At 63.4% G+C, this 13,650-nt stretch overlaps 3 protein-coding genes across 3 annotated transcripts; all 3 read right to left on the reverse strand.

The window, feature by feature from the left end:
• Window positions 1–1,392: 1,392 nt before the first annotated feature.
• Window positions 1,393–2,559, reverse strand: LOC103089928 (N-acetyltransferase 14). Its single transcript, XM_007468043.1, has 2 exons — window positions 2,554–2,559; window positions 1,393–1,941 (listed from the first exon to the last, which is right to left on the reverse strand). Exons 1-2 carry the CDS (start codon window positions 2,557–2,559, stop codon window positions 1,393–1,395), a joined length of 555 nt encoding a protein of 184 aa, XP_007468105.1.
• Window positions 2,560–2,602: 43 nt separating this feature from the next.
• Window positions 2,603–3,938, reverse strand: LOC103090191 (N-acetyltransferase 14-like). Its single transcript, XM_007468044.1, has 2 exons — window positions 3,867–3,938; window positions 2,603–3,025 (listed from the first exon to the last, which is right to left on the reverse strand). Exons 1-2 carry the CDS (start codon window positions 3,936–3,938, stop codon window positions 2,603–2,605), a joined length of 495 nt encoding a protein of 164 aa, XP_007468106.1.
• A 1,387-nt stretch (window positions 3,939–5,325) lies between these two features.
• On the reverse strand, window positions 5,326–12,527 carry ZNF628 (zinc finger protein 628). The gene is made up of 3 exons (XM_007468004.1): window positions 12,487–12,527; window positions 5,995–8,495; window positions 5,326–5,928 (listed from the first exon to the last, which is right to left on the reverse strand). The coding sequence occupies exons 2-3, from the start codon at window positions 8,488–8,490 to the stop codon at window positions 5,326–5,328; spliced, it is 3,099 nt and encodes a 1,032-aa protein (XP_007468066.1). The 5' UTR covers window positions 8,491–8,495; window positions 12,487–12,527.
• Between the last annotated feature and the right edge of the window lie 1,123 nt (window positions 12,528–13,650).

Genomic DNA, 13,650 nt, shown 5'->3' on the forward strand with positions numbered 1-13,650 from the left:
CAGGCAGGAGGGAGGGTGTCTAACAGCAAACACCCACTTGGGAGCCGGCCTGGGGGCAGCAGGCTGCAGGGAAGCATCCAGGCAGGGGCGTACGCTGGGCGACAGGGGTGCACGGCTGGGGTGCCCACCCATCTGCCTCCTCTCTTGTCCAGCCAGGGAAGCGTGCTGGGACCAGAGAGCATCAAGGATGGATTCACATCACATGCCGGGGTTGGGGACCTGGCACAACTGGGGCTCCCGGTGCAGCAAGAGGGCTTGCAACCAGACACCAGGAAGAACTTCCTGGATTGGGAAAAGAGACAGAGATACTCCTCTCTCCATTTCTCCCGGTGGATCTGCGTGCAAAAGTCCCCAACCTCCTGAGGGAGCCGTGGTTGAACTTGCGTGTCTCCCGAGGAAACTGGGGTCAGGGGTTGGGGGACCAAGGGTCAAGGCTTGGGTGGGGGAGGGTTACTGCACACACACACACACACACACACACACACACACACACACACACTCACTCTCTCTCTCTCTCTCTCTCTCTCTCTCTCTCTCTCTCTGCACTAAGCAGCTGTGAGGCGGAAAAACTTCGGTAATGGGGAGCCTGAGTCAGAGGGCTGGCAGGGAGCAGGGCTGCCTTGAGCTCATTGCCTCCCCTGCCCCCAGTCCAGCACCCCCGCTGCCAACAATTAATGTCAACCTCGGGGAAGGAGGAGCCAGACGGAAGGGGGGCTTCGGAGACAGACTGGAAAAGGCATCAGAGAGAGGGAGACAGGCGCACAGCAGTTTCAGGCTTTATTAACAAACGGGTGTTAAAAACCAGATGGGTCTGTCTGCCCCTCTGGGCTCTCACCTTCCCGGGGAGGGGCTGGCCGGGAGGGCAGCACTGTGCCCACTACCCCCCCCTCCCTCCCCTGGGGCTCTCGAGGCAGACGACCCTCCCCTGCAGAGGCGCCCCTCACTCTCTCTCTGCCTCCGCAGCCTCACCCACTCCAAGCACAGCATCAAGCCCCACCCCATTCCCTGGGGGCCTTGTCCCGGCTTGGGGCGCCCCTGCTTAAGTCCTAACCCTGGTCAGGGTGGGGGGCAGGCTTGCTCAGCCTCCTCTCCTCCTGCCCCACGTCCCTCCCAGGCTCGTAGCACAAACGGCACAGGCTTGACAGACAGACAGGCAGATGGGGAGACTTCTCAGTGCAGACAGAATCTGAGGCAGGGGTTAGATGGGCCGACCTCTCTGAGAAGTTCAAACATTACAGACAGACGTCAGGCTGTGGTGGGGTCTCTTGCCCTCTGCAGGCCTCAGTTTCTGGGCCCTGGGTGGGCTGGGGATTCATGGAAGGACGGTGTGAAAGTGTCTGCACACAGTAGGTGCTCACTAAGCGCTGGTTTTCCTTCCTCCAGGGTCTGGCGTCATAGTTCCTTGCTGAACTCCCGCACCAGCGTGTAGCCCATACAGCCCCAGCTCCCCTCGGCCTGGTAGCCACAGCCCTCCAGCATCCCGGCCACGCCCCACGCTGCCACGGCCACCGGGACCACTAGCCGGGCCCGGGGCTCCCCCATGCCACCCGCCCAGGCTCGAGCCCGGGATTCGGCAAAGGCCAGCAGCCGCCTGCCCACGCCTCGGCGGCGGTGCCAGCGAGACACAGAGAGGCGGGTGACCCGGGCCCCGTCTCCAGCGCTGGAGCCTGGGGCCAGGGCCAGGACCCCGCACACATCCCCTGAGCCCCGCACTGCTACCCAGGGCCCCCCCAGCCCGCCCGGCGGGGGCAGCGAGCCCCACCGGGCCCGCAGGCCCAGCTTCATGGCCGCCACGGCCAGGAACACGGGCAGGAGGAGGGCCAGGGCGAAAGAGGCCAGGACGAAGCGCAGGCCGCTGCTGGCTGCCGCCAGGAGGAGCAGGGCCGGTGGCCGCGTCAGGGCGTGGAGGGCCACGCGGTTCTCTGTGTCCTTCACGCCAGCCTGCAGGCAGGAGGGGCAGTCAGAGTGGGGGGGCTCCCATGGGCAGCAGGAACGGGGCGGGGAGGAGGCAGGCCCTGCCCGGGAGGGATCCGGGGCCGGGGTTGCCGGAGGAGAAAGCAAGGCAGTGAGCTGAGGCCTGTGGCGGAGGGTCCAGGACCACACGGCTGGCACAATGGGCTCTGAATGAGTGAGCTGGTGAATTAGGAACTGTGAGGGCTCCCACTTCAGTGGAGAGGCAGGCACCAGGGGGGGCTGGATGGAGGAGCTGACCCAAGCAAGAGAGAAAGCTGGAGGGGCGCCTGGGGCGTCCTGGAGTGCCAGGCTGAGGCCCAAGGGCTCTACTTTGAAAAGCAGGAGGCTGGGGCGTAGGGAAGACTGGAAGTGGGGAGGATAGGGAAGGAGTTGGTGTGTGGTCAGCTTCCACAGCCCTGCAGCGGTGAAAATCCTTTTTGATCCCCAGGGTAGGGAGAGAGAACTAGAGAGAGGAGGGCCCAAGGGCCCTCTTAGGAGCAGCAAAAGACTGCTCGCCGCGGCGTCACGGCTGGCTCAGGAAAGCCACTCAAAATGCCGCCCCTGCCCCCTCCCAGGCTCCGTGGTGTGTCCCCGCCCCACCCCCATGTTCATTGGTGCCCCCTCATTCTGTCCCCGCCCCCTCCCAGGCTCACTGGTGTCCCCGTCCCCTCCCAGGTTCACTGGTGTCCCGGCCCCCCCTCATTGGTTCCCTCCGCAGCCGCCTGCCCACGCCTCGGCGGCGGTGCCAGCGAGACACAGAGAGGCGGGTGACCCGGGCCCCGTCTCCAGCGCTGGAGCCTGGGGCCAGGGCCAGGACCCCGCACACATCCCCTGAGCCCCGCACTGCTACCCAGGGCCCCCCCAGCCCGCCCGGCGGGGGCAGCGAGCCCCACCGGGCCCGCAGGCCCAGCTTCATGGCCGCCACGGCCAGGAACACGGGCAGGAGGAGGGCCAGGGCGAAAGAGGCCAGGACGAAGCGCAGGCCGCTGCTGGCTGCCGCCAGGAGGAGCAGGGCCGGTGGCCGCGTCAGGGCGTGGAGGGCCACGCGGTTCTCTGTGTCCTTCACGCCAGCCTGCAGGCAGGAGGGGCAGTCAGAGTGGGGGGGCTCCCATGGGCAGCAGGAACGGGGCGGGGAGGAGGCAGGCCCTGCCCGGGAGGGATCCGGGGCCGGGGTTGCCGGAGGAGAAAGCAAGGCAGTGAGCTGAGGCCTGTGGCGGAGGGTCCAGGACCACACGGCTGGCACAATGGGCTCTGAATGAGTGAGCTGGTGAATTAGGAACTGTGAGGGCTCCCACTTCAGTGGAGAGGCAGGCACCAGGGGGGGCTGGATGGAGGAGCTGACCCAAGCAAGAGAGAAAGCTGGAGGGGCGCCTGGGGCGTCCTGGAGTGCCAGGCTGAGGCCCAAGGGCTCTACTTTGAAAAGCAGGAGGCTGGGGCGTAGGGAAGACTGGAAGTGGGGAGGATAGGGAAGGAGTTGGTGTGTGGTCAGCTTCCACAGCCCTGCAGCGGTGAAAATCCTTTTTGATCCCCAGGGTAGGGAGAGAGAACTAGAGAGAGGAGGGCCCAAGGGCCCTCTTAGGAGCAGCAAAAGACTGCTCGCCGCGGCGTCACGGCTGGCTCAGGAAAGCCACTCAAAATGCCGCCCCTGCCCCCTCCCAGGCTCCGTGGTGTGTCCCCGCCCCACCCCCATGTTCATTGGTGCCCCCTCATTCTGTCCCCGCCCCCTCCCAGGCTCCGTGGTGTGTCCCCGCCCCACCCCCATGTTCATTGGTGCCCCCTCATTCTGTCCCCGCCCCCTCCCAGGCTCACTGGTGTCCCCGTCCCCTCCCAGGTTCACTGGTGTCCCGGCCCCCCCTCATTGGTACCCTCCACCCCACCCTCCCAGGCTCACTGGCGCCCCTGCCCACTCTCACCTTCAGCATCTCCAGAACTAAGGGTTTCTCATCTTCCCTCATCTCCCGCACCGACAGGTGGCTGGGGGCCATGGCAGCCCCCAGGCTCCCGCGCCCCCAAGGGAGCAGGCGTGCACCTGGCGAAAACAAGCCGGTCAGCGTCAGGAGGGCACCTCTCGTCCCCAAAGCGCCCCACAGCTGCGGATCAAGCAACAGTATATCCCAGGTCAGGTCCCAAGAGAGGTCCGAGACAAGACAGGCTTCCCCGTCAACCCACTGACCTTTCTAAAGTCTCTCGGGGTGCCCCCCCGGCCCCCAGTGGTGTCCAGCGATCTACGCCTAAATGCCCGGTGCACGCCAACACCTGCCAACACCGGGCTCCCTTCCAGGTTCCGGGGCGGCCCTGGGGGTGAGCGAAACTACCCCCACAGGCAGGGAATGGACCGCGCTCCCCACCCCCCAGTGCCCAGAGCCTCTCTGCCCCAATCGCCCCCGAACGGCGTCTGTCGCAGGAACAAGGACTTGCAAGCACCTCTGTGGGTCGCTTCGCTTTTGACAAGGTGCGGGGGGAGCAGGGTTGAGAAGGGGGTCGTCGGCGGAAGTGACGTCAGAGTAGCGCACTGGGGGGCGGGGCGGTGCCTGCTCTCGGCCTTAGCAACTGTTGCCAACCTTCTGGCACGGGGTGGGGGGGAGAGTCTGGGCGTGGGCTGGGAATGGACTAAGGCGGGGAGCGGCAACCCTTCAAGGGGAGGAGCAACAGAGAAAGTGGGCCTGTAGGACGCTGGCGGGGGAAGGGGCTGGGGATGGGAGTCGGGGACCCGGCGGGGTGGGGGCAGGGAGCGGTACTTACCGGGCGCGCGTTGAACGCACGCTTGCTTCCCGACGTCCCCTGGTTCCTAAGCAACCTGAGCGCAGGGGGTGGGGGCGGGGCGGCGAACTCAGTGGGTCTGTTCTCTTTGGTTCCAGGGCCTTCGCGGGAGGGGCCGCGTCAGCATCTTGAGCCCACTGGCTCCCAAACTGCCCCACCCCAAACCAACCCACCCCGGCTCTCAGTGACATTCGGAATGGGCATTCCCACCCACCCATTTTTTCCGTGAGAGGAGGGGTGGGGTGACTTACAGAGTACAAGTGGCAGAACCAGGATTCTAGATTCCAACGCCTCCCCCAGATAGTGACCGTTGCATCCCTTTTTTTAAAAGGATAAACAGAGCCCACATAGGAGAAGTGGCTGGCCCCAAGACGCAAAGCAAGTCACCTGCGAACTAGGAAGCAAGAGATGAGACTCCAAGTTCCCAAGTGGTGGCTATGGCCATGACAGTGACCTCCCCAACCACAAATAAAACAAAAGAACAGGAGCGGAGATTCTGGTCTTTATTAGCAAGCCCAGCCTGCAGTTCCCCTCCCCCCAGCTCAGCCCAGCCCAGGCGGACAGTGAGTCGGGGTCTCTGTGGGGGGCGGGAAGGGGTACCAGTGGTTCTACTCAAAACGTGTGCACCAGCTGGACTGCGGGCAGAGTCTGGACAAACTGGATGGAGGGTAGGCCCTGTGGGGTCATGCCCCCAGGTGCAGCTCCTGCAGGGACCACTTGTACCATCTGGGAGGCAGAAGCCGCAGGGACGCCCGCGGGAGCAGAGCCTGGGCCAGGTGGTGGTGGTGGTGGGGCCAGCAGCTGCAGCGCAGCGGCGCCTCCCCCAACGCTGCCATTCTCCAGCAGCTCGGTGGCCGGGGCACTGCGGATAATGAGCAGTTTCTGTCCCGGGGGGCCAGGGGTTGGCGGCTCAGCCAGCCCCGAGGGTAAGGTCTCTACCTCCTGCACACACAGCTGGGTCTGCTCCCCATCAGCCCCGCTCAGCACCAGGACACTCTGCAGCCCCTCCTCCGTCTGCAGCGTCTCAAAGAGCACATCCTGGACCACACCAGTGCTGGCCTCACCGTCACCGGGCTCCCCCGGGCCGGGGTCCGCCAGCAACTCCTCCGCTGCCCCACTCTGAACCACCAGCAGATTAGGTGCCTCAGTGGTGACGGCTCCCCCACTGGAATTGGACAGCTGACCCGTTACAGGCTGGAGCTGGACCGTGGTCACCTCCTGGGCCGGCTGGAGCTGGACCGTGGTCACCTCCGGGGCCGGCTGGAGCTGGACCGTGGTCACCTCCGGGGCCGGCTGGAGCTGGACCGTGGTCAGTTCCGGGGCTGGCCGAAGGGGTTGGAGCTGGACCCCGCTCACTTCCTGCGGCCCTGCTTCCCCAGCCCCCACATTCTGCAGAACTATGAGGCTCTGCGCTCCCGCGCTGGCCCCGGTGTTGCTCCCTCCCTGCACCCCTAGCCCCCCAGGGCCTGGCAGCCAGACTACTCCAGCCCCCTGCCCAGCTTTCCCCACTGCCCGTGGGCCCTGCCTTGCACCGCTGCCCCCCCCACCAGTACTGGAGGAGGGCAGCAAGATGAGCTTGGGGGGGACGGGGGGAGGCGGGGGTGTGGGGGGCTGGACGCTGCTGGGGATCAGCTGGAGGCCCTGAGCAGTCTGCACCAGGAGAAACGTCTGGGAGTTGGGGGCTGCTGGGCCGGGGGGCGGGGCCTGGGCCGAGACTCCTGCCACCTCTAGGGAGAGCGTGGCCTGAAGGTGGGGTAGAACGTGGACATCTTGGGTGGCGGACGGGGCTGGGGCGGCAGCCAGTGGGGCAGGGGCCTGGGGGCCGGCGCCGGGGGCTGCGGGGCCAGAAGCGGCGTTGGCCGGGGCATGCGTCCTTAGGTGCCGCTGCAGGTAGGCGGCCATGACAAAGCTGCGGCCACAGATGGGGCAGGCAAAGGGGCGCTCGGCCGAGTGGGTGCGCTGGTGCAGAAGCAGGTTGGACGAGTGCGTGAAAGTCTTGGGGCAGAGCGGGCAGCGGAAGGGCCGCTCGCCCGTGTGCACGCGCTGGTGCTGCCGCAGGTTGGAGGTCTGGGCGAAACTCTTGCCGCACACGCCGCAGGAGTGGGGCCGCTCGCCCGTGTGCACGTGCCGGTGGCGCCGCAAGCACGACGTGTTGCGGAAGGCTTTGCCGCACTCCCCGCAAGCGTAGGGCCGCTCACCCGAGTGCAGCCGCAGGTGGTACTGGTAGTGCGACGACCACTTGAAGGTAAGGCCGCACTGGCCACAGGTGAAGGCCCGTAGGCCGGTGTGCACGCGCTGGTGGATGGCCAGCAGCGACGAGCGCTTGAAGGCCTTGCCACACTCACCGCACTGGTAGGGCCGCTCGCCCGTGTGGTCCCGCAGGTGGTAGCGCAGCCCGGACGAGCCCTTGAAGGCCTTGCCGCACTCGCCGCATTTGTAGGGTCGCTCCGCGGAAGCCGGGGCGGGCGCGGGCGCCGGCGGGACGGGGACGGGGGCGAGCGGCTCCTGGGGACAGGTGACTTCGGCAGCCTCGGCCTGGGGGGGCGGGCGCCCGGCCGCTGCCTCCTCCACGTGGCACTGCTGGTGCGCCAGGAGACTGGCCAGCTGCGGGAAGGCCCCGTCACAGCTGCCGCAGCGGAACGCCTGCCCGCCGGCCGCCCCGTGGCTGTGCTGGTGGCGGGAGAGGCCGGCCACCGTCCGGAAGGACTTCCCGCAGGGGAGGCAGGCGAAGCCTGGGGCAGCGGCGGCGGGAGGGGGCTGCGGCAGAGGGGACGGCGGGCACAGTGAGGGCGGCGGGGGAGGGCCGGCCTTCCGCGGCTCCGAGGGCGCGTCCGCGGGCGGGGGCGGCGCCTCCGGCCCGGGACAGGGCTGATGCTCCAAGAGCAGTTCCTCGCTGCCGAAGCCTAGCTCGCAGCCGTCGCAGCGGTACACCAGCTCCACCGTGGTCTCGGCCGCGGCCAGAAAGAGCTCGGGCACCACGGGCGGGGGCGCGGGCGGCGGGGGCGCCGGCGGGCTGGGGGGTTGGAGGGGCCGCTGTAGGTAGGCCTCGGAGACCAAGACCTTGCCGCCGGGCTCCCGCGGCGGAGGGGCGGGGGCGGCGGCGGCGCTGCCGTGGGTGCGCTGATGCAGCAGCAGGTTGGACGAGTGCGTGAAGGTCTTGGGGCAGAGCGGGCAGCGGAAGGGCCGCTCGCCCGTGTGCACGCGCTGGTGCTGCCGCAGGTTGGTGCTCTGCGTGAAGCTCTTGCCGCACACGCCGCAGGTGTAGGGCCGCTCACCCGTGTGCACGTGCCGGTGGCGCCGCAGGCTGGACGAGTTCTTGAAGGCCTTGGGGCAGTCCGGGCAGGGGTAGGGCCGCTCGCCCGTGTGCTGGCGCAGGTGGTACTGGTAGTGGGACGACCACTTGAAGGCCAGGCCGCACTGGCCGCAGGTGAAGGCCCGCAGGCCAGTGTGCACACTGCGGTGGATCTGCAACAGCGACGAGCGCTTGAAGGCCTTGGGGCAGTCGGGGCACTGGTAGGGCCGCTCGCCCGTGTGGCCCCGCTGGTGGTAAAGCAGGGCCGAGGAGCCCTTGAAGGCCTTGGGGCAGTCGGGGCACTTGTAGGGACGCTCGCCCGTGTGCGTACGCTGGTGGTGCAGGAGCCGGGACGACCAGCGGAAGGACTTGCCGCACTCCCCACACTCATACTGGGCCGTGGGGGCAGGAGCCACGGGGCCCGGCTTTTCCCCGGCCCCCTCTGCGGTAGAGGCCGGTGCCATGTCCGCGTGGGAGCCGACCATCACACCTGAGGAGGGATTCCGGGTCAGGCGAGGGCGGGTGGTCCCCCCACCTCCGCCCACACACCGGGTTATCGCCACCCCAAACCCATGGGCTGGCCCTGTAAGAGGCACGGGACACATCCCTTAGGATTACGGCTTCCTAGAGTCCAGGTCAGCTCTGGCCGGAGAGGCTGCCCACGATGGAAGGCTTTGGGTGCTAAAAGGGAAACTTATGGCAAATTGGGAGGAGCTGGTTACCCCCCCACCACCATGCCGGCCATCTCCTCCAGGAGGCTGGACCACTGGACGTGGCCCCTGTGAGGCCAGGTACTGCCTTTCCGGCCATGCTCAGCCCCTCTAAAGACAGGCAGTGTCTCTGAAGAAGGCTGGGGTCTCCAGCACCGCGCGTTGGATCCTCTGGTCCCTCTAAAGACCTCATCGTCATCCTGCCTCAATACCCGCTTCCACTGCCATCCCCCAAACCTTTCACTACAGACAAAGCCTCTGTGAGTATCCGCTCTCCACCGCCATCCTGCTCCACCACTCCCTCTTGGGACCCTAACCCAGAACCCCTGGGTTCAACCACATCTACCACCTGTGGGCTCTGCATCCTCCGCCCCCTCATCCACACCCTCACTGCCCCCCTTATCCAGCACAGATGCTGCTGGTGACTGGAAACTGCCTGGCCTCAGCCCCCTTTTGCATCCATGCCCAAGGATCTCAAAGCTCCCTCCCCAACACCCTGCACGGCTCATGCTGCATTTCTCTGGTCCACTCACCCACCCCACCAGGTGATACTTGCCATGTTTCTTTTCCCCTCAAATCTCTCTCCTATCCCCTCCTGCTCTTAGCAGGTGACCCTGCCATTGATCTTGTCGCTGAGAAAATAAAAGCAACCAGAAGAGAACATTCCCATCTTCCAACAACTACACTGGTGGTTCTCAATGGGGCAATGGAAGCTCCCTCAACGACCACCACCACGCCCTCCCCCCCAGCAGACATGTGGCAATGCCTGGAGACTGGTTCTGGTTATCTGGCTGTCGACTGGAGGAGCAGGTACCACTGGCATCTAGTGAGCAGAGGCCAGGGATGCTGCTCAACATCCTATGATGCACACTACAGCACCACCCCCAACCCCAAACAGCAAAGAACAATCAGTTCAAAATGCCAGTGGTGCTGAGGTTGAGAAACCCTGCACTACCCACTCCCACCTGCCTACTTCTGGGCCTAAAGACTCTGACTTCCCAGAGCTTCCCTACAGCGATTCTCCTCATCTCCTGGACCGTTCCCATCAGCGTACCCACAAGCCAGGTCTCTCCATCTTTATAACTTTAAAAAAAATTTTTTTGGCTGCATTGGGTCTTCATTGCTGCGCGCGGGCTTTCTCTAGTTGTGGCAAGCAGGGACTACTCTTCGTTGCGGTGCGCGGGCCTCTCATTGTGGTGCCTTCTCTCGTTGTGGAGCACGGGCTCTAGGCGCGTGGGCTTCAGTAGTTGTGGTACGTGGGCTCAGTAGTTGTGGCTCGCAGGGCCTAGAGCACAGGCTCAGTAGTTGTGGCACCCGGGCTTAGCTGCTGCACAGCATGTGGGATCTTCCCGGACCAGGGCTCAAACCCATGTCCCCTAGCATTGGCAGGCGGATTCTTAACCACTGCGCCACCAGGGAAGCCCTCCCATCTTTAAAAAAACAAAAACCCTACACCGCACTTCCTCCTCCAGCTATGGCCTCATTTCTCTCTGTCTCCTTGCAGCAAAGCAACTTAAAAGTGCCATCAATACATGCTCTTTCCCATCTCAAACCCTGTCAGTCAGGTCCTCCCCCAGCCCCCTCCACTCATGGCCTCCTAGTTGCTAAATCCAGTGGTCTCCGCTCAGTGGTCAATGGACGCCTTATTCTCTCTCTCCTTAAACCAGTCCCCTTGGCTTCTGGGATACCGTGCTCCTCACCTGCCACCCTTCTCAGTTTCGGGTGTTAGTCCTACTTGTGAATGTAGGAGAGTCCAGGGCTCTGTCAACCCTGCTATTCTGTATCCACACTCTCCCTGGAAGCCCTCACCCACTCCTGGGACTTCACAATCTATAAATTGGACAATTCCAAAATTGATCTCCACTTGATACCCGTCCTTTGAAACCTACACCCCTGCTAGACTATGCCATTTGGATGCCTAGTAGACACCTCAAACTTAACATGCCCAGAACCTAAGTCCAGTTTTTGCTACTGCTCTCTCCCCTCTCTGTCCCCAGCAAATATCTCTTTCACTCCCAGTCTGCTCCATCTCCAAAAACACCTTTATTTTATTTATTTATTTATTTATTTATTTTGCGGTACGCGGGCCTCTCTCACTGCTGTGGCCTCTCCCATTGCGGAGCACAGGCTCCGGACGCGCAGGCTCAGCGGCCACGGCTCACGGGCCCAGACGCTCCGCGGCATGTGGGATCTTCCCAGACCGGGGCACGAACCCATGTCCCCCGCATCGGCAGGCGGACTTTCAACCACTGTGCCACCAGGGAAGCCCACACCTTTATTTTTGCTCAGGCTAAAAGTCCCAGGGCATCCTCACCTCCTCTTTTTCTCTCACTCTCGATGACCAGTCCGTCAGCCGATTCCCCTATTCCAGCAGAAGCATCCTTGGAATCTGGCCACTTCCCACCAAGTCCCCCATTACCACCTTTTTCTAGGGCACCAACATCTCCCTCCTGGGCAACTGCAACAGCCTTCTGACAGCTCTCCTAGTTTCCACCCTTACTCTTCCTAACCCGTCTGTTCCCAACACAGAGGCTGAATGGAAACTGCCAACACAGACAGACCATTTCATTCCTCTGTGCTAAAGCCTTCCACTGCTCCCATTTGAGAGCGGAAAACGAATCCTTAACAAGAACCTTCAGACTTCCCACGGCCTATGGCTTCCTTCCCTCCCTGACTGTCCTGCTAGCCTCTCCAACCCTCAGAGCAGTATGGTCACAGGGCCGGGTCAGGCATGCCCATTCCCACCTGGGGGCCCACACAGGCCCCTGCCTAGTACCCGCTTCCCTCCAATATCCAGTAAGCTCCCTCCCTCACCTCCAAGTCTTTGCTGAAATGTCATCTTGGGGAATTATTCCCTGACCACCCAACCAAAGTCTGCAACCCCTCCCAGCATGCCGCATTCTCTTTCCTTGACTTATTTTTTCTCTCTATAGGGCTTATCACCTTCTAACCTACTTGATAATCAGCTTCCCAGCATCAGCACTGTTGATATTGGAGCTGAACAGGGGGCTGTTTCCTGCACTGCAAGTTGGTTAGCAGTATCCCCGGCCTCGGTCCACTAGATGCTAATGGCATCTTGTTCACTGTTGCATCCCAGCGCCTAGAATAGTATCTGGCACAGAGTGAGTACTCAGTGAACATATCTTGAATGAAAGAAAGCTGGGCATCCCTTTGCACAAGCCATAAAAAAGATTCCCTTTAAAAAGATGAGCGTCCCCTTTAAAATGTAAGCAAGTCCTTTTAAGAGGCTATCCCAGGAAGCTGCACGTGTCTTTCAGAAGGCCGGCATGCCTTAAACAGAAGACATCCGTGCTCTGAAAAAGCCGGGACCCATCTTATCCGGTAAAGAGCACCCTCTTCAAAAGGCCGGGCCACACCCTTCCATCAGGCCCGACTTCCCCTTTAAGAGGATCCTGCTCCTGCACAACCATCTCCACCTTTTCTGAGATAAACTAGGGACTGCTTTGAAGCCACTAGGATTCAGAAGCTTTTCTTTCAGTATCTAGGACACTGTCACCGGCCTTTAAAGAGACAATTTATTCGCGGGGGGTGATGGAAGCGGGAAGCTCTTTATAAACTGCACAACCTGCCCCGCCCCTTTAAAAAGCAGCCCCTTGCCCTTTAAGGGGTCGGAGCCGGCCCGGCGGACAAAAGTCGGAGGTGAAGTAGCGCCCTTCCCTTTAAGGCATCCCTTCCGGTTTCACATTCGCCGTTTCCCCAACGTCTCCGCCCTCCGGTCCCTCCCCCACCCCCTCCCCTCCGGTCTCTCACCTGCGGCCCCGACCGGGGAATGAGCTGGGGAGACCCAGGGCCTTCCCGCGGGGATCGATGGGAAGGCGGGGCCCCTGCAGCGGCGCTGTAGGAGTGGGGGCCGGGGAGGGGGCGGGGGCACGCTCCCTCCCAACGGCCCCCGGCGCGAGGCACCCAACCTTTATCGGCGGCCTCTCGCGCACACAAACCCCGACGTCGCCGTCAGTGCGTCAGGACGCCACGTGCGCAGAGGCCCCGCCTCCGTACCCACCATTGGCCGCTGGCTGTAGCGGCCCTTCCTGGCGCCGGCGGCGCGAGGCATCTTGGGAGTTGTAGTACTCTCGGGACCCCGACCACTCCGTCCTTGCAGCGGTCGCGAGGGTCGGCCCAAGGCCGGGGAAAGCTGGGTTGGGACGCAGGGTCGCACGTTCCCCTTTATTAGCATCGACTCCCTCTCGTCTGTGATAGAATCCTCCCCCGCAGCGCGGTTCCCGAGCAGGCGTCGCCCACCAGGGATGTGGTCACTCCTGGCCTGGCCCCACGCCCTGGCCCTCGGGGCTCCCATTTTTTCCCCCGTTGGGGAAACTGAGGCCCGCACCTGCCCCGCAAAGGTATCACGTGCTTGCGGTTCCCGGGCGTCTGTTGCATTCTCGCTAGTGCGGCTGTTGGGGAAAGTGGGCCCTGCTATGCAGGGGGCTGCCCAGCGCACCAGGGACCCCTGCCTCCTTCGCAGCCTGGGGGCTTAGGGGAAAACGGGGCTGTCCTGAATCCCCTCTCCCTCCTTCCATGTTCAGCTCTCACCAGCCTCGGCCTCTAAGTCAAACTGACTTTTCTGCGGGTCATCCAACTAGTTTCTCAAGCCTGGCACTGGTGACATTTGGGCGGGTCTTTCTTTACTGTGGGGGCTGTCTTGTGCCTTGTAGGGTGCCTAGCAGCATAGTGGCCTAACCCTAACCCACTAGAGGCCAACAGCCCTCCTCGCCACCCGGCTCCCCTCCACCACACGTTATGACAGCCGTCTCCAGACCTGGCTGCAGGTCCCCTGGTTGAGAACCCCTGTTCCAAGGCAGTCCTCTTCAGCCTGACGGCTACCCTTACCGCGTCCCTTCTCAACTACCGGAAAGCCGGTAGTTCTAGGACAGACGGATGGGGTTTGACTTTGCCACCTAGGTGTCCCCAACAACC

The sequence above is a fragment of the Lipotes vexillifer genome, unplaced genomic scaffold (assembly GCF_000442215.2).
Source record: "Lipotes vexillifer unplaced genomic scaffold, Lipotes_vexillifer_v1.1 scaffold1223, whole genome shotgun sequence".
Lineage (NCBI taxonomy): Eukaryota > Metazoa > Chordata > Mammalia > Artiodactyla > Lipotidae > Lipotes > Lipotes vexillifer.